The sequence below is a fragment of the Lepisma saccharinum genome, chromosome 25 (genome assembly GCF_977018435.1).
Source record: "Lepisma saccharinum chromosome 25, izLepSacc3.1, whole genome shotgun sequence".
In the NCBI taxonomy this organism is placed as follows: domain Eukaryota; kingdom Metazoa; phylum Arthropoda; class Insecta; order Zygentoma; family Lepismatidae; genus Lepisma; species Lepisma saccharinum.
The window spans coordinates 6776334-6800703 of record NC_139253.1 but is presented as its reverse complement, the minus strand read 5'-3'; the positions used below and the strand labels follow the sequence as shown (position 1 = coordinate 6800703).

The following is a 24370-nucleotide window of genomic DNA, read 5'->3' as shown; positions in this document are numbered from 1 at the left end:
ACCGAGTGACATTCTGTCAATGGGCGCTTCAGCAAATACAAGGAGACCCCAATGTCTTTACTCGAGTTTTGTTCTCTGACGAGTCGACTTTTACAAACCACGGTACGATTAATCGACACAACATGCATTATTGGAGTGTCGAAAACCCGCATTGGTTACGCCAAGTTGAACATCAGCGCCCTTGGAATGTAAATGTTTGGTGTGGAATAATTGGCGATAAACTTATTGGTCCATATTTTATCGATGGGAACTTAAATGGTGAGAAATATCGAAACTTCTTGAACGAACTTCCAGTATTGCTAGCAGACCTTCCCTTAGACGTGCGACAAACAATGTGGTTTCAACATGACGGTTGTCCAGCACATTATTCCGTTGCAGCACGGGAAGTATTACATCGCGTGTACAACCGTCGGTGGATCGGAAGAGGTGGTCCAGTGTCTTGGCCTGCAAGATCGCCAGATCTTAATTCGCCTGACTTTTGTTTGTGGGGCTACGTGAAGAGTGAAGTTTATAATGAACTGCCAACACGTGAGAACATGACTGAGCGAATCACCAATGCATGTAGAAAGATTACACCGGGCACGCTTCTCAGTTGTGTCCAATCATTCCAAGTGCGGATAAATCAGTGTATCGAAATGGGTGGTGACATTTTCGAGCACATATTGTAAAATGATTATTAAAAACAAGCACCCCGATGGTGAGAGGCGAGGGGACTCATCTTTAAAAAGCACCCCGATGGGAACATAATACTGCTACGTCCACGTCGTTGTTCCTGGGAGGTGGGGTGGAGTTTGGCATCATTGGATGAGCCCCTTCGTGACGAACAAATTTCATTCAGACCTTTTTTTTTGGTCAGATGCGTACTTTTCGAGATATTTCGTTGTGTCAAGCTAAAAAACTCACCCGGTATATTACACATATATAATGTCTGTGTGTGTAATTCTTGAACTCATGTTGACAAACTCACATATGAGGGCCTACAGGGTGATTCAAAAGTCCGTTAACACCTCCTATAAAAAGTAAAGGAGTTAGGCTGGGTACAATTGATAGAAACAGGTTAGGCTTAGGGCGAACCACGTTGGTGTGTTCCAAGCAGATGTCCACCATATTAGTGACCGCCATATTGAATTCAACTCAATCATTTTTTTAAATGGGTAGGGGTTGATGAGCATAGGTGCCGATTTAAGAGATTTGGGGGTTAAAGCTACGTATGTAAAGCATTAATACTGATATCTTTGTTTGCGGGAAGAGGGGCAATTTTTTTCCCTTAAGGTGGAACCTAATGCACTTGAATAAACCTTTGAAAAATAGTAATTGCAATTACTGTATTTGACAACAAAACATAAAAGAATCAGAAGAAGTGTGCAGCAGGGGTATTCTGCCACAAAAGAAGTGATTAGTGTTGCTCACGGGACGAGACGGGACAGGCTTTTAAAAATTCGAGACTAGACGAGATTGATCATGTGTCCCGAGACAAACGAATATTTTCGAGACGAGACAGCATTTCCACGAGACGAGACAGGCCAAAGTCTCGTCTCGTGGGCAACACTAGAAGTGATGTAAGTGAGGTGACAAAAATAAATTTTATAAAGAATATGGAGGACAGAATGAAGAAAATATGCACGAAAGAATGTGAAAAAGAAGGCAAAATAAATAGCCTATGGAAACAGCTGGAAAAGAATGGCTACGAGAAGGAGGATAGCAAGGATGAAAAGTGAAGAGATGATGAGAATTGGAAGAGAAAAAAAAGAGGAAGAGAAAAATAGAGAGGTGGTTTGGAATAAAGAGTATGGGCAAGACCACAGAAAAGATATGCAAAGTGCTTAGGAAAGCGGGCATTAAAACTTACAGGAAGGGAGGGAGAAGCATCTTAAGAATAGCGAAGAATGCAAACAAGAATAAGGAAAACAGAGAAGAGGAAGAGGAAGGGATTATCTACGAAGTGAAATGTAAAGAATGTCAGAGTGTGTACATAGGAGAAACGAAAAAGAGGCTAAAAGACAGGTTGAAACAACATAGGGATGATGTACGACTTGAGAGAGAGAGATGCGATATTTAAACACACGAGAGAAACAGGACATGACAGAGTGGGATGAGGCTAAGCAAATAGGAAGGGAGAAGAGAATACTAGTGAGAAAGTGGAAAGAGGCCAAGGAAATAGAGAAGAAAGGTGAAGAAGACACAATGAACTGGAATGGGGGACTGAAGATAAACAAAGAATAGAAGAAGGTGTTAGAAAGAGTGGAAAGGACAAGAGAGAAAGAGGAGAGAAGAAGGAAGAAGAATGAAGGAAAAAGAGGTTGAGATTAAGAGTCCAACCACATTCCAGCTGAAAGAAAATGTTTAGCTTTTCAGGTGAAAATACAGTTGACAAGGGAAAGCCACCTGCTAGAATGTTCCAGAACAACTTTGTAATAGTCTGGAGGGGAGTTATTTTTGTGTATATATATATCGTTCTGTTTTGTACCTTGTTACATTTGTACTTGGTGCAGAGTCTGAAGAAGACCTTGCTAGAAGGTTGAAACGTTACGTTTAGTTTGTTTTATAATAAAATAAGTTTTTGCCTTGGTCAGCATATTTAGTTTTTCATATTGGAAACAAGGCTTAATGGTGTTATATAGGAGAATATGGAAGCGAAAAATATTTTTCCAGAAAACACAGTAAGTAATCTCTTAACACTGAAGTTTGTGTTAACAGACATACATTGAAATCGAACCACGTAAAGATTACCTGAGGACCATGATAAATTCGGAATTAGACTATCAGAACTTGGACCATATTGATGTTACATATAACATTTAAACATTTCTACTTTAAAAAAAATCGACGTAATTCTGGATGGGGTACAGTCAGTCAAGTGACCCCCATCAAGTCGGTCGGTGTTAGTTTCCGTACCTAAAGCCAATTTCCACACGCTAAAACCAATTTTATTTATTACTAGAGACCAATAGGCCCCATTATAGTGCTCTAATTATATAAAATAATTACAATACATTCACTACAATGGCTTTTTTAAAGTTTGTATAAACTCATTGCAAAAACGTCAGTGGTGTTACGTTTGCAATCGTGTTGAAGGAATTGCACGCTCTGTACACCGGAGAGATTGAAAGAACTGTCATTTTTGCTTTCTGGCAATGAAAGATTGTGTTTGGAGATTCTTTTAAAAACTGAAAACATTAAATGCTATGACTGACAAAATGTTGGAATAGTTTATTATGCCGTTATTATTTCGTAGAGAAAGAGCAAGTCACTTGTTGGAGTGCTAGTTTGCTGAAGTTGTTCTCTGAAAGGAGATTTTCGTGTGGATCGTATGTTGGATATTCTCCTCTTTGAATTTGAGTATGTGAGGAATTTTGACTGAATGCGTTCAAGTCTATGAATTAAGTTCTTTTTTTTTTACTGGGATTTCAGATTACTGACGCATTATAGTTTTGACGTAGGAATAGTAAGGTACTTGTACTGTTTCTGTTTCCGGGAAGTCGTGGCTTGTTTGGAACCTAAGTTTCTGAAATCGTCGTTAGTAACAGTTTCAATGTGCTTATTAAATTTAAGCTCGGTGTCGAAGGTCACTCCGAGGTCATTAATTTAACTTTGGCGTGCGATTTGTACATTTTTAATGCGGTGTGGAAAAAAAAACATACGGTGCTTTGGGCATTAAGTGAATGCTTCGCCCTCGCCACTATGTCCGAGCGAGGAGGGGTGAGGGGGGATGATGCTGAAACAGCAGTAATTCGTTGTGAGTCAGATGTGGGAAAGGGGAAGTTTGGACGTTACCTACCGTCACACGGGAGCAGCATTGTTAAGGTTCAGGAATTTTAAATAAATTCAATTACGTTAGAGAAAATCAGCAAGCGTAAATGGGTACTGGATCGTTAATAATCTTTTTATCTGTAAAGTATGTCAATTCTGTCCAGAAAGCCTTTTCCGGATCAATTTAAATATGGTACAGGAACCTTTTTCCGGGATGAATTTAAATGCGTTGCAGGAAATTGTTTTCCGGATGAGTTTTAAAAGGGTCGAAGTTCCGTATTGAAATAAAACAATACGCGACTTGGACCAAATTTAAATTTTAACGAGAAAAAATGTTCCTTTTTGATAGGTTCGAGTGAAGGACATGGTAATGTAGGTTAATAAAGTTGCACAATATAAAAACCAGACGGTGAACAAACAACATATTTAATTGAAACTAGACTTACAGTATGTCCGGAATATTCATGTATATTGAATCTCGTTACAGAAAGACGATACACAGAATGTATCTGTCTATGACTTTTCTTCTAGACGTGAGACCAAACCTTGTACCCATACGCGCCATAGCTGGACCCTTATCATCCCTCGAGGTGTCCCATTAGAAAAAAAATCAGGTATGCTGATGACCGTATCGATCTGGTGGGCGATTCCTGGTAGACCTTCTCGGAGGCGTGCTAGAACCTGGTCCTGGGTATCCGACTCTGCCTGGAGTAGGTTTTGGTACTGTTCAACCGGGGTTGGCTGAATTTCTATTTGGTATTGAAACATTGAAATCGTCGCCATTTGCAGTGTCGCGTGAAACACGTCTCTTCAACCACCTCGGGTGTACCATTCGTGTGACCCCATCTTCCAACATTATCTCGTAGAGGATACTATCCCCAATGCGACGAATAACAACTCCTGGGATGTAATTTGGAGTACCGTGCTTAGGTGATTGAACCCAAACTGCTGAGTTGATGGCGAAAGTACCATTCTTCGACGAAGAGTCGTTCCGAAACTTTGCGGACTTCCTCGGCTTGAACGGAGATTCACTCAATAGAGGCACATTGTTTGGTTCCCACCAAAATCTGGGCCGATGTTTCAAGACCGAAAGTGCTGGTAGGCTTCCTTTTCCACCCAGTCGCGTGTTCCGAAGGATGAAAAGAAGGTTGGCGATCCCCATATCAAGTTCAAGCGTGCTCAGATTGGGTTTGTCAGTTATAAGCTTGACAAGAACTGTCTTGACAGTACGAACGTATCGTTCGGCTAAGCCGTTGCTAGGGCTGTGATAAGGTGGTGAAGTAATATGTTTGATGCCATTCTTAAGACAGAAGTTACGAAATTCGAGAGAACTGAACGTTAGTCCGTTGTCTGATACGATAGTACGGTATGCGCCAAAATATACAGTACTGAAACTCGCGCATCTCGAACACGTGGTTGCGTTTGTCGACGGGGCATAGCTCCAGCTGCACGTGTTCGCAGTAGTGAAAAGGAAGTTGTGTTGTGCAGTTGTTGGAAATGGGTCTCTCGACGGAGGAAAAAGTATTCATAGTTGAGCATTATTTCCGCTCATACGGAAGCGGTCGTGAAGGTGGACCGAGTTTGAAAAAGGTGACTGGTCTATAAGCAGCCCAAATGACAATCGTCCACATTCCACATGCCCTAACCTAACCTTAGGTTTCCTGACAGTTATGGAACTTAGAAGGCACGATTGTTATTTGGGTTGCATATAGACCAGTCACTATATTGTAACATTTGTTCATCTTTTCATTTCAGTACTGTATATTTTGGCGCATACTGTATTTGGAATCCCTAGCGTGGCGCAAGATTGCATAAGCCAGCGGATTGTTTCCTTTGTGTCCAAATTATAGTAGGAATTTACGTCCTGCAATGAAAAGGTGGTCTATATGCCATCTCTCGTTCACGTACGAAGCGAGAGGCCATGAAGAATCGGGTCCGTCGCGGACCTTAGGAGCATTAGCTCGGCATGTATCACAGCTCGCTACAAAATCTGTAATCTCGGCTGATATGCCTGGTCACCAAAATCTGGATTAGACACAACTCTTTCATTCGAGTTGAACCTCTATGTCCATCGTGTAAGGCTGTAAGAACTTCTTACCCGACCACATGAGCGTTCCCTGCTCGTACGTTAAATGAGCTCTTCTTTCCAAGAAAGGTGCGAGCTTCTTTCGTTCAGAAGACGTGTCCAGTTGATCTGGCCAATCGTTTACTACACAGAAGACCACTAATGAGAGCAGTGGGTGATTTGAAGTGGCGTTCTTTGTTGAGTCTCGTGAAAGAGGAGCTACAGCGTCTCGAATGGATCCGAAATATGCATGAAGTTCTTCTCCAGCTGGTATTGTGACACGTGTTTGGGTAGGCAACTTGCTTAACTTGTCAGCTACTTCTACCTTGCTGGAATTAATTATATTATGTCGATATGAAGATGAAAGTAGAGCCCATGTCATCAATCTATTGGATGAATATTTTGAAATGGCTCGATCCGGAGAAAAGATAAACTTTACAGCACGTGCGTCTGTAACAATCTCGAACTTGTTACTTGTTGGATACCCAGGACCAGGTTCTAGCACGCCTCTACCAGAAATCGCCGCGCACCAGATCGATACGGTCATCAGCATACTTGACTTTTTTTAATGGGACACCTGGAGGGTTGATACGGTCCAGCTATTGCGCGTATGGCTACAAGGTTTGGTCTTCACGCCTAGAAGAAGAGAAGTCATAGACAGATGCATTCTGTGTATAGTCTTCCTGTAACGGGATTCAATGTACGTATGTGAATATTCCGGACATAAGTTTAGTTTCAATTAAATATGTTGTTTGTTCACAGTCTGTCCACAGCGCCAAATTGATAGGTTCGAGTGAAGGACATGGTAATGTAGGTTGATATAAGTTGGACAAGATAAAAACCAGACTGTGAACAAACAACATATTTAATTAAAACTGGACTTAAGTCCGGAATATTCATGTACATTGAATCCCGTTACAGAAAGATGACACACAGAATGTATCTGTCTATGACTTCTCTTCTCCTAAAGGTGAAGACCAAACCTTGTAGCCATACGCGCAATAGCTGGACCGTATCACTTTTTTGTTACGGAACCCAATAGAATCCATTTCTGGATCTTTAACAATCCCCTGGTTGTTAAAGGTCCAGGAATTTTAAATGAATTCAATTCCGGTCCAGGAGAGAAAATCAGCAAGCGTAAATGAGTTCTGGGCCGTAAAGAATCTTTTATCTGTAAAGTATATCAATTCGGTCCAGGAACCTTTTTTCCGGATCAATTTAAATTCGGTCCAGGAACCTTTTATCAATGAAACAATACGCAAGTTGGACCGAATTTATATTGTGCGAGAGAAAAGGTTTCCGTCCTGTAGCGGAACCGAATAGAACCCCTTTTAACAACCCTGCACGGGAGCCGTAGCAGCAATGACAAAGCTGCATAAGCGAGTCAAGCGGGAATAGAACTTGCATAGTTTTTCTATCGATTTGTTTGATTTTCTATCGTAGTTAGTTCATAATAACTGTGAAAAGTTGCTTCATTCTTTTTGACTTCGTATGCATAATTTTAGGTATACGGGGGTCACTATTTATATTTTGAGCCTAACAATGAAAAAACAGGAATTTGGTATTGAAAACTGCTTTATTGTTTTTCGAAGTATTCTCCTTTATGATCAATACACTTTTGCATTCGTTCGAACCATTTGTCAAAGCAGTTTTTCCAATCTTCTGGAGTTGGTGTTTTAAGTCCACTTTATGCACAGTAAGGCTAATCAGGACTGGACCTACAGTTTAAAGTGGGATCCGAACCACTTGTGCCTCCACCGGGGATCGAACCCGGGACCCCTTGATTACAAGGCAATGACGCTACCACTGCGCCATGGGGGAGGCCCTCCAATCTTCTTGAGACACCTCCATAATATGGTTTTTGAACGCATCAACTGCGTCTTCCGCCGACGAAAATCGTTGTCCACGCAATTTATTCTTGACATTCGGGAACAAGAAGAAGTCATTGGGTGCCAAATCAGGACTGTACGGCGGATGGCCCATCAATTCGATTTTTTGACTGTTCATAAAGTCGGTTGTTAGACGAGATGTGTGACAGCTGGCATTGTCTTGATGAAGAATGATCCGACGGAATTAGTTTGTTTTCCGTATTTGACCGAAGACCTCTGGCAAACAAATTGTTGTGTACCATTCAGAGTTGACCGTTCTACGTTCCTCTAAAGGCACAGTTGCCACATGACCAGTTTTCCCGAAAAAACAGGCGACCATTTGTTTCGATGTGCTTCGAGCGCGAACAACTTTTGTTGGATTGGGTTCATCTTGAAACACCCATACAGTCGACAGCTTGCTGTTTACGTTCCGGCTCATATGCATATATCCATGATTCGTCACCTGTTACAATCTTATATAGTCTTTTGAAGCACCACGATTGTATTTATTGAGCATTTGTTTGCACCAATTGACGCGAGCGTCTTTTTGAGTTTTTGTCAAATTGTGTGGGATCCAACGAGAACATACCTTTCTCACAGCTAAATGATCATGTAATATTTTATATATGCTGGTGGAACTAATGCCTATGGTTGATTCAATCTCACAGTATGTCACATGACGATCTTGCAGTATTAGGTTTTGCACAGCATCAATGTTTTCTTGAACAACAACTGATTTTGGACGACCTTCGCGAATCTCGTCGGTGAGCGAATGGCGGCCACGATTAAATTCGTTATACCAGCGTTTCACAGTGGCAAAGGATGGGGCTTCATCGCCAAATGTGGAAGTAAGTTGATCGATGCACTCTTGTCTTGATAATCCACGTCGAAAATCGTAAAAAATCATCGCACGAAAATGTTCACGAGTTAATTCCATTTTATTGTTGTCGAGCAATCTCCAAGGCAACATAAACAACACAAATGAAGCTATTGACAAAACATTTGAAGTACGTTATGGTAAATAATGCCAGACGATTCCGTGCAAACGTCAAAATGTGCTAAAATAAAACGAATTTGGGAGGATGTAACAGCGAAAAAAATCAAGGTCCCTAGTTAGGGCATTCGCAGGTTTTATTCGGGCAGGGGGGGAGGAACAAGGAAGGAATTTCCCCTCAAAAGACTGCTTGTGCTTCAGTTTGAAGTGTACCTGCATTGATCTGCACCTGTCTTACTAGCGATTATCAGTCCATAATTAATGCAAGTCAGCGCGATTAATATTTAATTGTAAGTGTGGAATATATAATTTTAGACACATTCGTTTTCCATGGTTTGGTAGAGGTGCAGTCAGTAGGGAAACCTATACTTTCAAGGACATGCCCAGATAGCACAGTAAGTTTGTATCATGATTGAAACAAGCTCTTCATGCAACCTAGGCCTCCCCGATGGCGTAGTGGTAGCGTCTTCACCTTGCAATCAAGGGGTCCCGGTGGAGGTACATAGTGGTTCAGATCCCACTTTAAACTGTAGGTCCAGTCTCGATTACCCTTACTGTGCATAAAGTGGACTTAAAACACCAAATCAATCAATCAAAGTGAATAAGCTTGCTGCAAGCATATAATGGCAAGCTGTAAGCTTGTATCAGGTTTGAACATAGACGTACACACGGGGAGCAAGGGGGCAGTTGCCCCTCTTAATACTCTCGCTATGAAATTTAGTGCAGAGAGAATCTTATCGCCGTTATTAAACAATATTTCATTGCTAAAGAGAAATTAAGTATTTTCAAGCCGACGAAAGTTCCAAGCAACTACAGAGGGGGTGCATTACTTCCTATGTAATAGAACTATCCAACTTCTCTAGCATATTTCATGTTATTAACACTCCACACACTATTTGTTAGTTGTGTTACCTCTGTGTTTGCACTGCAGATTAGACAAGGCTTAGCATTAAGAGGCCATAGTTAAGGGGCAAAAAGTGAGGGAAGCAGGAGCACCCCCTCCAAACCCCCTTAATGGCCGTTACTGTTGGAAATGAATAAATTATGTGTAGTTGTCTTGAATCTGCTGTAGGAAACCATTTTTACATGTAAGTTAGTCTTTGAACCACAGAGAGAGGAAATAAAGAAGGGGCCAAAGAACATTGGTGTCACCTGACACGGAAGTTTGAATTATTCTAATGCAGTAATTTTCGGTGGGTTCGGACACGCACTATATATGAAGAGGCGAAGCGTCCGGTCATCGGAAGTTGCGGCGATGACCAAGCAAGATAATAAAAGTACTGCATTTTAAATATTTTAGAGAAGAAGTAAAAATACCTGTATAAGTCAGAATACTGGCATATTTGTGCGAAATAAGCCAAGCGACAGCATGAAACAGCTCGAAATACGCAAGAGATTCGCTAATCTTAGCGCATCGAAATGTGGGCACAGTACTACCCCTTGCGCAGAACCCTCCCGTCAAGGCAATGGTGTTAGAAGCCACAGCTCATCGCAAAAATGGTGCGAATCCCTCTGGTCTCTGCCGGTGCCGAGAACAGCCGAACGCATCCGAACAGGCAGACCTGGGTCATAACAGCCTCCCTTTTTTTTTTTTTTTAGCCCCATCCCCGTGTTTACAGCCACGACAGGGTTTCTCTGGAGCCATCAAGATTATTCCGCATGTCCAGTGGCGTGCTCAAGGACGGGTTGGTGAGGGTCATAATACCTGCTTAGGCTCAATATTCTTAAAAAAGAAGGGGAAAAGAAGATCGTGACAGGCAGGAAAAGATGGCAAAATGAGGAATTGATGAATGACTACTACAAAGTACATGTAACCCCCCCTGTGAAAATTCTGCGCACGCCACTGCGAATGTCTTGCTATTTCAATTTGTTAAGAGGAAAATCCCATATTGAACGATATGAAATTTGCTTTTCTTTATCAAGACAACAGCTGGAGGCGGATCATAAAGGTTCTTACCTTTAAACGCGACAATTGAGGTGTTTCCATTTCAGTTTCAACCATATTTAATAATTCTCATCGAATGGGATAAAATTATGTCTTTTGTAGTCGTAATGTCTGTGGTATGAGCTTTTACATTGAATTGGCAGTGACCTTGGAGAAATATTGTCCCCCCCCCGGCCCCCCTCAGTTAAAAGTTCGACCCTGACGTTTGGCAAATATTGCGATGCCTACGTAAAAATGCCACGCTTCTCCACTGTATATATGCCCATCAACACAATAAAACTGAGATAAAACTCCAATTGAAATTTCATAACCCCCCCCCCCCCGTAATAAGAGGGTCTGCGCACGCCTATGGCCAACTAGTGCCTCCACCGGGTATCGAACACGGGATGGACCTCTTGATTACAAGGCGACGATACTACCACTGCGCTTTTAGGTATATTTTGCAGAAGAAACGTGCTAGATTAAAATGCGATTTTTGTGGAAAATATCACCGAAAAAGAAGTTTACACCACTTTTGGAAAATATAACACCGAAAATTCAAGTTCCCTATTTATAACTCGTACTCGTCCTGATTAGCCAAAATTAGCAGAATAGCCACGCTAAATAAAAACTACCCGATTTCGATTTTCTTCATCAATATATTAGGGTACAGTACATGCAGACAGATGCAACTTACGAGTGAGTTGATTGCTACCAGGTAACATTTCAAGGACTCGCTACTACTAATGTTTCAACTTTGTAATTTCTATGAACAAAACACACGTTTGCCGGATGTTTTTAGTAAATTACCATGTATAAGATGGTTATTGTTTCAAACAATTGCAGATAATTCCACATTAAAGCTAAAACTTTGTATGAAGCAATATACTAACCGTACGAACGCCACAGTTATTAACCTTGAAACCTGAAGAGTTGAAGTTACACTTGTGAACTTCAGCACCAGAACTGTGCTCCGTGTTTTGCTTTCCCTCTTTTATCTGCAATCACGAGACTTGCGTGTCTGATAACTGGGGGATTTCAGGGCCACTGTTCTTTTCACAAACAAGAGTGAAAACATGACTTGGCAGTTGGCAACGACATTATATAGAGGCAGTTCTTTTGCTCGACTTCATAAAATGCATGGCGAACCAACATATCACGAAGCCTGGTCGAGTTTAGAAAGTGGAGGTCCCCATCTGTTCTTTATATTTGAAATCTCAATGTAAATCGGTACGAGATCCTCAGGCAAACGTCAGCAAAAGTATGATCAAATTTTAATAATTAGGGCTGAGCCGATACCGATACCAAAGAATTTCAGTGGCTAGAAGAGCGGGCAAGAGCAACAGCTCGTCTCAACATTTTTGTCCCTTTTTAAAAGTTCGTTCACGCTTCCTTGTGACACTGGAAGATCAGCACAAGAAGTTACATAGATTTTTCTAGGAACACTGTATCATAAACCTCCACCCTCCTGGGAAGCAGATGACAAGATCAAAGCCATGGGTAAGTGAAAGCTGAACCCAAACGTAACCATGAAGGCATAAATCTGCTTCGTTAAAGGTGTGGAATTAAAATAAACCATTGACTGCCAATTCTTGCTTGAAAGCTCGTGGGGGTAAGATAGGTGGATGGATATTCGTAAACCACACACCGCGCTAATTCCGGATCAGGTGGTTGTGGAGTTATTGCTAAAGAGGGATGAAGGTGGCTGTGTAATTAGCTTTGTTTTATCTATGTACAGTCACGGACACTGCCGGCTTGTAATGAATACATTGAAAGTCAATGGAATCGTTACAAGCCGGCAGTGTCCGTGACTGTACGTTTAAGCGGGAAGTGGATTAAGCAATTCTTCTTGTCCTCTTCCCTTCTGTCAGTCTTTTGTGTGACTGCTGGTATTGGCCAATGAGAGTTATTTATTTCCACCGATATTATATTAGGAGCTTACGGCTTCCAATGACAATACTAAAGAAGATCTAGTTTTTGTTTCAAGTTCACTTTATGCACAGATAGGACTTGGCCTACAGTTTACAGTGGAATCTCAACCATTATGTGCCTCCACCGGGTATCAAACCCGGGACACCTTGATTACAAGGTGACGACATACCACTACGTCTCTCAAGATTTATGTACAACACTGCTTATAATAATGAACATAAAATATTAATCAAGAACTTTACTTTTCATCAACTGGACGTACCGTCCTTTTTGTTGTTATTCAATGAATATTAAATCTTTTACTTTCTTGACGTTAATTTCCTTGCCAGGACAGTTATTTTACACAGATTCTAGTGGTCTCTTAACTACACAATGAATATCTCTATTCTAAAGCATCTTTTTATTCTCAATATTTGAACGCCGGCGATATCGTAATAATAATCAAGAAAATCCTAAAAATCTCCCGAATTTTCAAAACCCGCAATATCAGTAGCCATTTTATTTGATACAGTAAACGGTGAACTTAGCTCACCCATCCCGGGAAACGAACCCAGGTCTCCTACGTGGCAGTCAGACGCTCTACCGACTTAGACCACCGCTACTCAAAGTATTATAATGCTACATGAGAATAATTTTGGAGTTATTTAAAGTCATTAAAGGAATGTGATGAGTTAGTTTGACTTGGTATCTAGCTTTTGTTATTTTAAATTGGAATTATACAAGTATTGGTATCGGAATCTGTATCGGTGGGTATCGGTGAGAGTATCGGCTCAGTTCTAACAGTCCGTCGTTAATTCGAAACATAAACTGTGGAGGTGATTAATATGTGGTTTACTATATCCTGTTTCTATTTACATACTTAGAATTGATACACAAGTGCATTACTCAAATAAATCTCTAATTCAGCAAATGCGCACAGATTGCTTGCCTCAGTGGCGTCGATTAGGTTCCGAAGCTAGTGAGCAAGGTGCCAAAACTGGTGGGGCAAGGACAGTTTACTTTTCTTGTTAGATAAGGTTTAGCATAGTGCGGGGGCAACTGCCCCCCACGCCCTCCCTAATCGCCGCCACTGGCTTCCACCATTATGCTGCCATGGAGATATGAGTGTCCCTTCATTAATTTCATCGGATCATCACTGATCCTCATCTTCGCGATTAGCCAAAAGTGGAAGTAAAGCGACGATAAATGACAGCAATTAAAGGCCGAATCACAAGGAACTGGATATCCAGTAAATTGGCGCTGAACTGGCTACCTGGGTGGAAATCATGGCCGCCGAACTGGCTGCTTGACTGGTTTTGAGGAATAGGCCATGTTCTAATTGCAACTGGCTTTCCTGGACTAGATCTGTGGAACAGGCAATCAGAGAGAAGATTGACCATGTGAAGATAATCTGAGAGTTTGCGAAAGGAATGTTTTTTTTTTTTTTGTCTGCTGTTTCAGTGTGTTGGTTGTTTTTGCTCGCATCTCAATGAAAGCTGTACATTCGTGTTCAGTTCATTAATATTTACGTTAGGTATTTATGCAAAGCGATGAGATTTGTGCGTGACAAATATGATTAGCCGATAATGAAAATTCTTAATTAATCTACGATGTTCTTCAAATTGCTCGTTCATCTTTTTGATTGTCTGCTGTGCAGCAATGTCGTATGGGGACAAAAAAAGTTTACCGACAAGTATAGTAACAAATATTGTGTGAGGCGAAAACTAGCAGATGGGTAGCCAGTCCAGCGCAGACTAGGACATCCCTACTGGAAATCCAGTTCCGTGTTATTCGGTTTTAATCAAATAATGTTCATGTGGTGCTTAATGAGGACACCTGCACTTCTAACTAAGAAACTAAAATCTGATTTTTTTAATCTAAAAATATTTGTTATAGTCCCCGCTTTTATTGTATGCCCCAGGCCCCGCTTTACTATCCTAAAAAGAAGCAAAGGTTGAAACGAATTCCTTTCTTGACAATACAATGGACCACAGCACACATATTTGTGCCTAAGACAGTTTGTAGTGTCAGTCGACCTTCACTTATCTTTACCGTTGCGGGAATGGCAGCATTATCGCACCATCACAGTGAATTGCGGATCCTTGAACATGGATAGAATCTTATCTTCGTTTGGTTCAACATTTGTCTTTGCATGTAGGATAAACTGCTCTTTCAAGACGAACTCCAAGGAAGTGATATTTCTGTTGTGATGGCATTGCGAGAAGCATGTAGACGGTTAAACTTAGGAACGCCTCTTTTCAGCAGGTTTAAAGGAGCAGCAATTCACGGAAGCAGTAAGTTCAACGCAACCTTTTTTATGTGCAATTTTACAGCCTTAAGGCAAACTCTACATTAAGTTAATTTTGATGACCTATTTGTAAGGCAGATTTGTATAAAGCCTCAAATAGACTAGGCGATTTTAATCGCTTCTATAAAACTCGCTCAATGTAACAACGTTGGCTAGTTAACTCGCTGTGTGTAATATATCGCGCTAGTAAAATCGCTCTATGTGTAGTTGTGGCTGAAATGTCGGAAGAAGTAATACGCGCGGGAATTGTTGTTGCTCTTTAGTTACGCCTGGAGGTTGAAAGAAAGGAAAACTAAGCCCCGCGACAGGTTAAGTTTGCAGCAGGTTTTATGTATCAATCCACTCTAGAGCGGCACTCAGCATCCCCGTGTCAATCTTACCTTAACCGCTGAGCTGTTCATATCACAGACAGTGAGAAAATTCGCAGTATTGCAGCGGAACTATTTTCTCCGCGCACATTTGGGTCTATATATGCGAAAAGTTGCTGCAAGGTTAACCTGTCGCGGGGCTTAGAAAGGTGTGGGTCAAGCAATGGGTAGCAAGGCGGGAAAAACATGGTGCATCTAATACTTTGTTGAAGGAGTTGAGGGACGAAGATCCTTTAGCCTACCGAAATATTTTCAGAATGGACGGGGCTTTTTCTGTTCTTTTCCAGTTTACCTAGTTCTTGTAATTTTGGCCTTCAGCTACTTTTCGTCCATGCCTTGGAGTAAGTTCTCGCTTTCAAGCTGTTCGTACATTTTTTTTTTGAAAACTTCGTCTTTAAATTTTACATTACAATAGTCTCTGTGTTTGATGTTCCATAACATAAGATATTGTTCATAAATTTTTAAAAATTCAACAATATTGTTGCTGCTCCACTTCATTTTACTAAACTATTAAAAACTCAGAAACACCTGGAACACAAGGTAAAATCTCTCTCGAAACCTCTAGAGCGGGTAGCGAGTCTTTACTAGCTTTGTGTAACCGACACTCGCTGCGCTAGTTGTCACACGTTCACTCGCGGACGAGTTGACTCGCCGGCGAGTAGCTAGTAAACTCGCCAAATATAATTGAGCCTTAAGACAGAGCACGCAAATGATATTACTTAATATTTTTACACGCGGTTTCTTTTCACTAACTTATAATTTTATATCTAATTCATATTATGACCCTTGACGTATTTGTACATACGGTTCCTGCTCTGATAGCATACATGCATATTGCACTGATACAGGCTGCCAAACGTATTATGTGCCGATACGAATGTTGATACTACTTACGGAAGCTAATCTCAGATGGCAGCATCAGTCAATCTTTCATCGCGGGAGAGGATCTGAAGTTCGTGAATTGCAACCCAAGCGAGTTCGACTCCGATTCAAGAAAATGCTTTCGCGACATTGGCGGTGAGCAGTGGCGTACGCAAGGGGGGGGTTACGGGGTTTAAACCCCCCCCTTGAGCTTGTGAAATATTATGAAAAATGCTGTGGAAAAAAATTTAAATGGCCAATTTACCACAGTCAAAGATCTGGGACAATACTATTACTATTACTACATCTACTACTACTACTACCACTAATAATAATAATAATAATTTGAATTATTATTTCCATGTAGCATGGAGAAAAGCACAGCATTCCAAGCACACGCGTCTTTCAGAGTGATGCCTTGCACAAGTTCTTGAAAGTGAAATATGAGGGTAACTATGATTTAAAAGAGAAATAAAATGTTTTGTATTTCAGTTGCAACAATGTTCAATACTCTGGCGTACGCAGTTTTTTTTTGGCGGGGAGGGGCCGGTATAGTAAATGTGGATAACACACGGCTTCGTTTTGGAGGGCAGGATGCATAATAAAATATTTCGTATTTTTGGAGCTTTTCAGTGTATTAAAATTGTATTCAAAGACAAAAATGGTAATCGGGACTCACTTTAAAAGAGGTTTCGTATTTACACATTTTGATTTTTTAAAGTTCTCAACGGATTTTTATTTGAAAATTCTGATTTTCTCAAAATTTTGGTAGGGGCTGTAACATCATCGGTAGAGGCATGCATATTTCGTTTTTGACAAAAAAGAAAACGAAATTTGAAACAACACATTGCAATGTTAATTTTTAAGGTTTCTGAAAGGTGTGAGGTGCATTTTCCTACCCTGTTTTGTCACGAAATGATGCGAAATGAACTGCAAAATGCGAAATAGACTCTTAAACACGAAATTTACCATTTATATACCTACGCGACACTTTCTGAAGCCTGAAGTATCCTGTGTGTTATGCAATTCACGGAAAATTGATTAATTTTGCTGTAAATATTTGAAAAGCAAAAATGGACTCCTCTATACAGGAATAAACTTAATATTCTGGTAATGATTTAAAGTAGTGGGTTTTGTGGTACGGACAGTGCGAGAAAGGAAGAGCATCCCCTCAAGCAGCTTTGCTACACTTAAAACTTGCTTAACATGAGCATATGAGTTTTTTGAGCAAGTGTGGAATCTTGTCTAATCCAAGATTTTTGTAAAAATGCCCTCGGGAATTTTTCAGAAACGAAGAGCTTCCTCAGATTGATTTGTTTATACTTAAAACTTGCTCAACATGTTCATTTGTTTAAGTGTAGCACCTGCCTAACCCAAGAGTTTTGTAATTTTTAAAGTATTAACTCTCCTCAAGCAAATTTGTTAATATTTACAAAAATTGCATCAGCCAGTCTATAAACTTGTATCCATACCCACCTATACATATTTACTTCAGGTTTAAGTTCAATTGAATAGTATCCAATTTGCTTATCCAATATTAAAACAATGCAATATGCAGAGCATACCTCTAGAATTGGTCCGTGCTTGCATGTTCCTTCCCCCTCTGCGTCAGTGTGTGGAATTCCCGAGACGGTAGTATTGATTTTTTTCCTCAGCGCAAGTATTTACAGAAATTCCTGAATATTGCATCAGCCAGTTATGTGAGACTGACTGAGGGGGACAGACGTGTTGATACAGTGCTTCTCATACTTACTGGTTTAAATTCATATTGAACAATATAAAATCTGTTATTTGTTGTAATCCACTCATATTTAGAGTCAAGCTTATATTTGTCCCAGCCTGTTATACATAACAAGGTTATTGCTATTCAAGATATGCATGTTCGTGCAGGTATTTGCGCCGGGTCAGTGTGAATGATTTTCCACTTGTGGGCTATTGGTTTTACATTTGAATCCCAGGAAATTTTATATAAATACCAAAGCCAGAAATATTAAGTGTATACACACCTACACACATACACACACATACAAATCACAGTGCTGAACCCAACTGATATTTTTTATCCAGTATAAAGTTTTGAATTGAAACCCAGGAAATTGTATATAATAAACAACAACAAAAATGCCGAATCAAAAATATTGTAATCAATGCAATAAAAATATATTTAGCTCTAATTGGGCCAGACACCAAAAGATTTGTAATCCAGACAAATGCAGAACTCCCACAAAAATTTGCCCCAAATGCAATAGAAAATATAACATGGAATATTTCACATATAAACATAAAGATACTTGCTCTGCATTGCCCTCTCAACCATCTACATCTGGTCTGAAAAGAAAGCACGAAGCACCTGTTAATACCAGAGCAGCAAAACAGCTACGCCATGCACCTATCCGTAGCAGTTTTAATGCCCAACTTAGGGATTACCGGTTTGTATCAGAGCCAAGATGTGGCATTGAGAATTTCTTGAACAGTATAAATTCTGATCTGCAGGCAATTCTTAATGCACAAAATGGCTCTTATAAGCTGTCTCTCAAATTGTTTGTACAATATAAGAAACCAAATGGCACAAAATTTACACAGCCCCACATAACAGAAACTGTACCTGTATATTCAAATTCAAATTCAGACAAAATAATAAGCAGTTTGATAGATCAATTGAATATCAAACACTCTGAATTTGCAGCAAAAGAGTCCGGATGGAGCCTATGTGGCTCTCCACACAAGCTCTATGTTAATATTTCTGAATTCACTCCATTACAAGGATCTACTTATGTGCCTTTGCCTGCTAATATCAAAAACAAAAGAGCCGTGGTCAATATAAAAAACACCGACCAGAAATGCTTTTTGTGGTGTATATTAGCTGCTTTGTATCCAGTTTCAAGGAATCCTGAGAGAATAACTTATTACAAACAGCATGAACACGATTTTGATGATGTAATGGAGGGTTTGGAATATCCAATGTCAGTTCAGAATATTGATAAATTTGAAAAAAGGGCCAAGCACATCAATGGCAAACAATTATCTATTAATATATTTATTTGTTCCACTGGCAATTGCCCGATAGCACCTCTCAGAATCAGTACAATTGATGATGAATCTGCTATTCCGATTGATCTGCTCTTAATTGAAGGAGATGATACATGCCATTATACTCTGATACATAATCTTGAAGCTTTAGTGAGAACACAACTAGACAAAACTCATACAATATTCAAGTTGTGTAGAAGATGTTTAACTGTATTTGATGGTAGAAAAATGGTGAATGGTGTTTGTGAAGAGAATGCAGAAATTGCTAAAAACAAGTTAATTGAGCATCTGAAATACTGTGGCAACCATAAACCTGTTCATATGGTGATGCCCAATCCAAGTGAAAATTGCAAATTCAAAAAGTATGAAGCCTTGTTGGAACACCCAGCATATATTGTCTGTGATTTCGAATCGAATCTCAAATCTCTTGCATTCTGTAGCCCAGATCCAGAAGAATCATCAATTACACCATACCAGCTACATGAACCTTCCAGCTTTTGTTGTGTGGTTATACGGGACGGTGTAGCTAGTGAGCCACACTTATACATGGGAGAAGATGCCATCAAAATATTTGCACATAGAATAGAAAATGTGTGCCGTGACATAGCATCTAACAACTTATTAAAATCAAAACCCATGTTGCCTTTAACAGAGGAACAGATTGAAGATTTCAACAATGCAGAAAAATGCCCGGTATGTGATTGTGAATTTTCAGATACAAATATCAAGGTGAAACACCATTCTCATACAGATGGTCGATATAAACAGGCCCTGTGTAATAGCTGTAATATTAAGATCAAGAGACCAAGATTTATCCCCATATTTTGCCATGGAGCATCCAATTATGATTTCCATCATCTGATCAGGTACGAGGGGTTTGAGAAGCAGAATTTAAACATTTTAGCTGAAAATGATGAAAAATATATATCTATTAGCAAGATAATTAAAGTTGATGGTGTTCCTATTCACATAAGATTTCTTGATTCTTACAGATTTTTACCTGCTAGCCTGGCTACACTGGCCTCTCAATTATCTGATGATGACTTGAAAATCACACGTGCCTCGTTTCCAGATCAGGAGCTGAAATTAATTAGGCGGAAGGGTGTATATCCATACGACTATGTTACAGATTTTTCTAAATTTGATGAGTGTTCCCTGCCACCACAAGAAGCATTTTATAGCAAAATCAGAGGATCTGGAATTACTGATGAAGATTATCACCATGCCAAATTGATGTGGAACAGTTTTAAATGCAAGACATTTGGTGATTATCACATGGCTTATTTGAAACTTGATGTCACTCTCTCAACTGATATATTGCAAACATTCAGAAAATCTTCTATGCAAAATTATGGACTGGACCCAGTGTATTTTTACAGTGCTCCTGGTCTAGCATGGGCTGCAACGTTTTTCAATACCAAAAAGCAATTGGATCTAATCCAAGATCAAGAAAAGTATCTGTTTATGGAGGAATGTATAAGAGGGGGGATGGTGCAATGTTCCCAGAGATATGCCAGAGCAAATAACAAGCATATGCCTGATTATGATCCAGCACGGTCATCAAATTATATATTGTATGTAGATGCAAACAACCTCTATGGTCACGCCATGATGCAAAAACTGCCATATGCAGGGCTTGAATGGGTTGAAGATTTCAATATTGAAGATCTTCAGGATTTTGATGACAGTGAATATGGCCTATTCTTAGAGGTTGATCAGATAATTCCAGATCATTTGCACAATAAATTTTCTGATCTGCCCCCAATTCCCGAGGTTAGGTGCCCACCTGGCTCTAAACAGAAGAAATTGATGATGACTCTGGAGCCGAAACAGGGATATGTCATATATTACAAAAACCTCCAGTTCCTGATGAAACATGGTGTTCAAGTAACCAAAGTTGGCAAAGTCTTGAGGTTCAGGCACTCAGAATGGTTGAAACCATACATTGATACAAACACGGAGCTTCGAACATCTGCAAAAAGTCAATTTGATAAGAGCTTGTTTAAATTGATGGTGAATTCAGTGTATGGCAAAACTATTGAAAATGTCAGGAAACATACCGATGTTAAAATAATTACTGACCCCAACCGGAGCAAAAAATTGGTTGCAAAGCCTAATTTCAATTACAGAAGAATTTATGATGAGCACATGGCACTTTTCAACATGATGAAAACAAAGATTAAGTTTGATAAACCTATTTATGTAGGGGCTGTGATATTGGAATTGTCCAAATTACATATGTTAACATTGTATTATGATGTGCTGAAACCTTTTTATGGTGATCGTGTAAAATTATTGTACATGGACACGGATAGTTTTATTCTTGAAATTCAAACAGAAGATGTTTATCAAGATATGTCACAGCCTGAATTGTTTCAATATTTTGATACCAGTGAACATACAAAGATTCAACAACACCACAACAAAAAGGTGCCTGGCAAGTTAAAAGATGAGACACTTGGTGATGTTATTGTGGAATTTGCTGGGTTAAGTGCCAAGATGTACAGTTTTAAAACATGTAGTGCTGTTGTCAAAAAAGCCAAGGGCATTGGCAGAGTTACTGTGGAAAAAGAGCTTGTATTTGAAGATTATAAAAATTGCATCAAATCACAGAATTCAATTAGAACATCAGAAAATAGAATTCAGAGTGAGAATCACTTATTGACTTCAAATATTGTAACAAAAGTGGCTCTGGACCCACATGATGATAAGAGATGCATTTTATCATGTGGCACACATACTTTACCTTGGGGGCATTGTGATTTGAAAAGTGGGAAACAATGCCCAATTCCAGAGCATGATTTGAAATAAATAAACATGCCTATGAACTTATTTGGGTTCAAAAAACAGGCTATTATGGACCTGCCGACACCACAACCCTCTCCTGATTTACAATCTGTAATGTCTAAACTGAGTGGCTTGTTAATTATTCATCTGAACAGCATATTTACAGATAATGATGAAGAAACAGGCAAAATATTGTACATATTTAACAATAATTTAAATTATTACCAATTACCTGTAGGTGGGCAATTGCAATTTATTACAACCCCTGAGGGTGATGTTAAAATTTCAGTAGGGAGAAATATTTATAGAATTAAGCACTCAAACATGATTTCTGGCACTGTATATACTGTTTCTGCTGGTGACTGCTTATATATTGAGGTCCCTGGATCTTATGACAAGCTTATACCCTTTTTTATAGAATTAAGAATCAGATACTCTATAATAAATAACCAGTAAAACAAAAATGCCTAATGATATATTTGGCCATACAAGACATGAAGATCACAGTGATGAGATTCTGATGCTTGATGTCAGAGTCAAGAAATTGAGAAGTGATTTACAAGCTTTACAAACCACACTCAATGCAAGTCTTCAATTAGAAATTACAAATTTGCAATCACAATGCATGGACCCTCTTCTTAAAATTGATTCTGAACTCAAATTGTTGCTTCAGAAATATACTGATTTGGCCACATTGGATAATTTTCAAAGTTTAGAAGAGGCTGTAGCAGCTCTTCAAGCCAAATTTAAGACCCAGGCTAACAACTCTGAGCAATTGAAACAGCAATTGGAAGAGCAGATAAATAATGTCCAGGTACAGCTCCAAACAATTGTCAAAAGCATAAAATCACAAGAAGATTTTGATCTAGTGATTTCCACTCTAAAAGAACAGATTCAGTCACTCCAGATACCTAACCTGGATCCTCTGAACAATGCCATAGCCGAGGTTAAAGAAAAAATTGAGACACTTGAAAATTTTATGAACAACTTGCCATCTTCTGATGCTTTGAGTGCAATAACTCGGAGTGTAGCAAATATTAAGCTGCAACTTGAAACATATGAAGATTTTGGAAAAATTCAAAGTACCATAACCCATCTTGAAGGTATCATAGCAGCAGTGCAAAGTGATTTGGCAAATGTACAAGAAACTCGCCTGCCTGGGATTGTAGATACACTTGTCAGTGTCCAGCAACAGATCACAAAGCTTGAAAACCTCAACACTGAATCTGAGCTATCTCATTTTCATCACTTGATCGATGATATCCAAACAAAGCTTGAAATTTTACAACAATCAACACCCTCTCAGGCAGATATAGCCCTGCTCCAAAATGCCATGCAAAATGTGGCTGATGCATCTGAATTAAACAATGTAAAATTGGCACTTGAATTTTTGCAGAATACAGTATCAAATCTTCCCACATCACAGGAACTTAAAAATATTAAGAGAGCTGTGAATAGGATATTGAAATCAGAAGATATCAAGAATATCCAGGCAGAGATCAAACAACTCACTCAGACAGTTGCCACTCTACCAACCAATCAACATATTAATGAACTGCATGCCCTGTTTGAGGATATCAGAAGACAGGTCCATGATCTTACTGCTCAAAATTCAAAATTGGCAGTTGTTGAAAATTTGCAACAAATTGTAGCTAATATCAAGCAACAGCTAGGGACCATGGAATCCAATCAAGCAAATGCTCTGTCTGTTTTTGCCACCCAGCTTCAAGAGATTGTGCAACAATACAAGAAACTTGTTGTGGACATAAAGATCAAGCCAGGCCATGACGATGTTGTTAGGACCATCAATGAGCACCTTGAATCTGTAACAAGCAGATTGCTCACAGCAGAAAAGGAAATAACGGGCATAATCGAGAATCCAAAACATACAGTAATTCTTGAATTGTACAGCATCCCCAACAAAGAATATGATTCGCCATTTACACCAGGTGGCAAAATATATATGCTGTCCCCTGCACAATTTTATTACCAGTTTTTTGTTGGGGGCACATTGAGACCAATCAAGATCAAATATTGGCATCAGCCACAGGCACACCACTACCCTACCTTATCAATAACAAATGCTGACAACAAAGTGAAAATCACAAGTGTAGAGTTAGAGGATTTTACAGACCCCAATACATTAGAAACATCTTATGCTGAAGATGATGGCTCTCTGGAATTTAAAATACAAATAGGGGACAAATTATATTTAGAAAATCCTGTAGTATCAGCTGCTGAACACCCCATAGTTGCAATATTCTTGTTTACATATTATGTCTAGACAAATTATTGTTGATGAATTACACAGACAAGCCAGACATAATTTTAAGAGACTTCCAGTAGTCACAAAAGGCATAGATGATTTATGGCAGAGCGACTTGATTGAGTTGTCAAGTGGGCAGTTGAAAAACTTAGACAAAATCAACAAGGGCTACAAGTATCTACTCACTGTAATAGACACATTTTCAAAATTTGCCTGGGCTGTGCCACTTAAATCCAAG

The 24370-nt window shown here is 39.5% G+C and overlaps 2 protein-coding genes across 3 annotated transcripts in view; one reads left to right on the top strand and one right to left on the bottom strand.

The window, feature by feature from the left end:
* Window positions 1-11534, bottom strand: part of CROT (Carnitine O-octanoyltransferase) — a 71082-nt gene extending 59548 nt beyond the window's left edge. Inside the window, exon 1 of one of the 2 annotated variants that reach the window (XM_083111197.1) lies at window positions 11495-11534. The gene's annotated coding sequence lies outside the window, so the exon portion shown is untranslated. The remainder of the gene's footprint in view (window positions 1-11494) is intronic. The other variant, XM_083111195.1, reaches the window with a different exon arrangement.
* Window positions 11535-14626: 3092 nt separating this feature from the next.
* Hacl (2-hydroxyacyl-CoA lyase) overlaps window positions 14627-24370 on the top strand; it is a 59746-nt gene continuing 50002 nt past the window's right edge. The window contains exon 1 of the mRNA XM_083111394.1: window positions 14627-14806. Coding sequence (XP_082967520.1) covers window positions 14722-14806 — 85 coding nt within the window. The 5' untranslated portion in view covers window positions 14627-14721. The remainder of the gene's footprint in view (window positions 14807-24370) is intronic.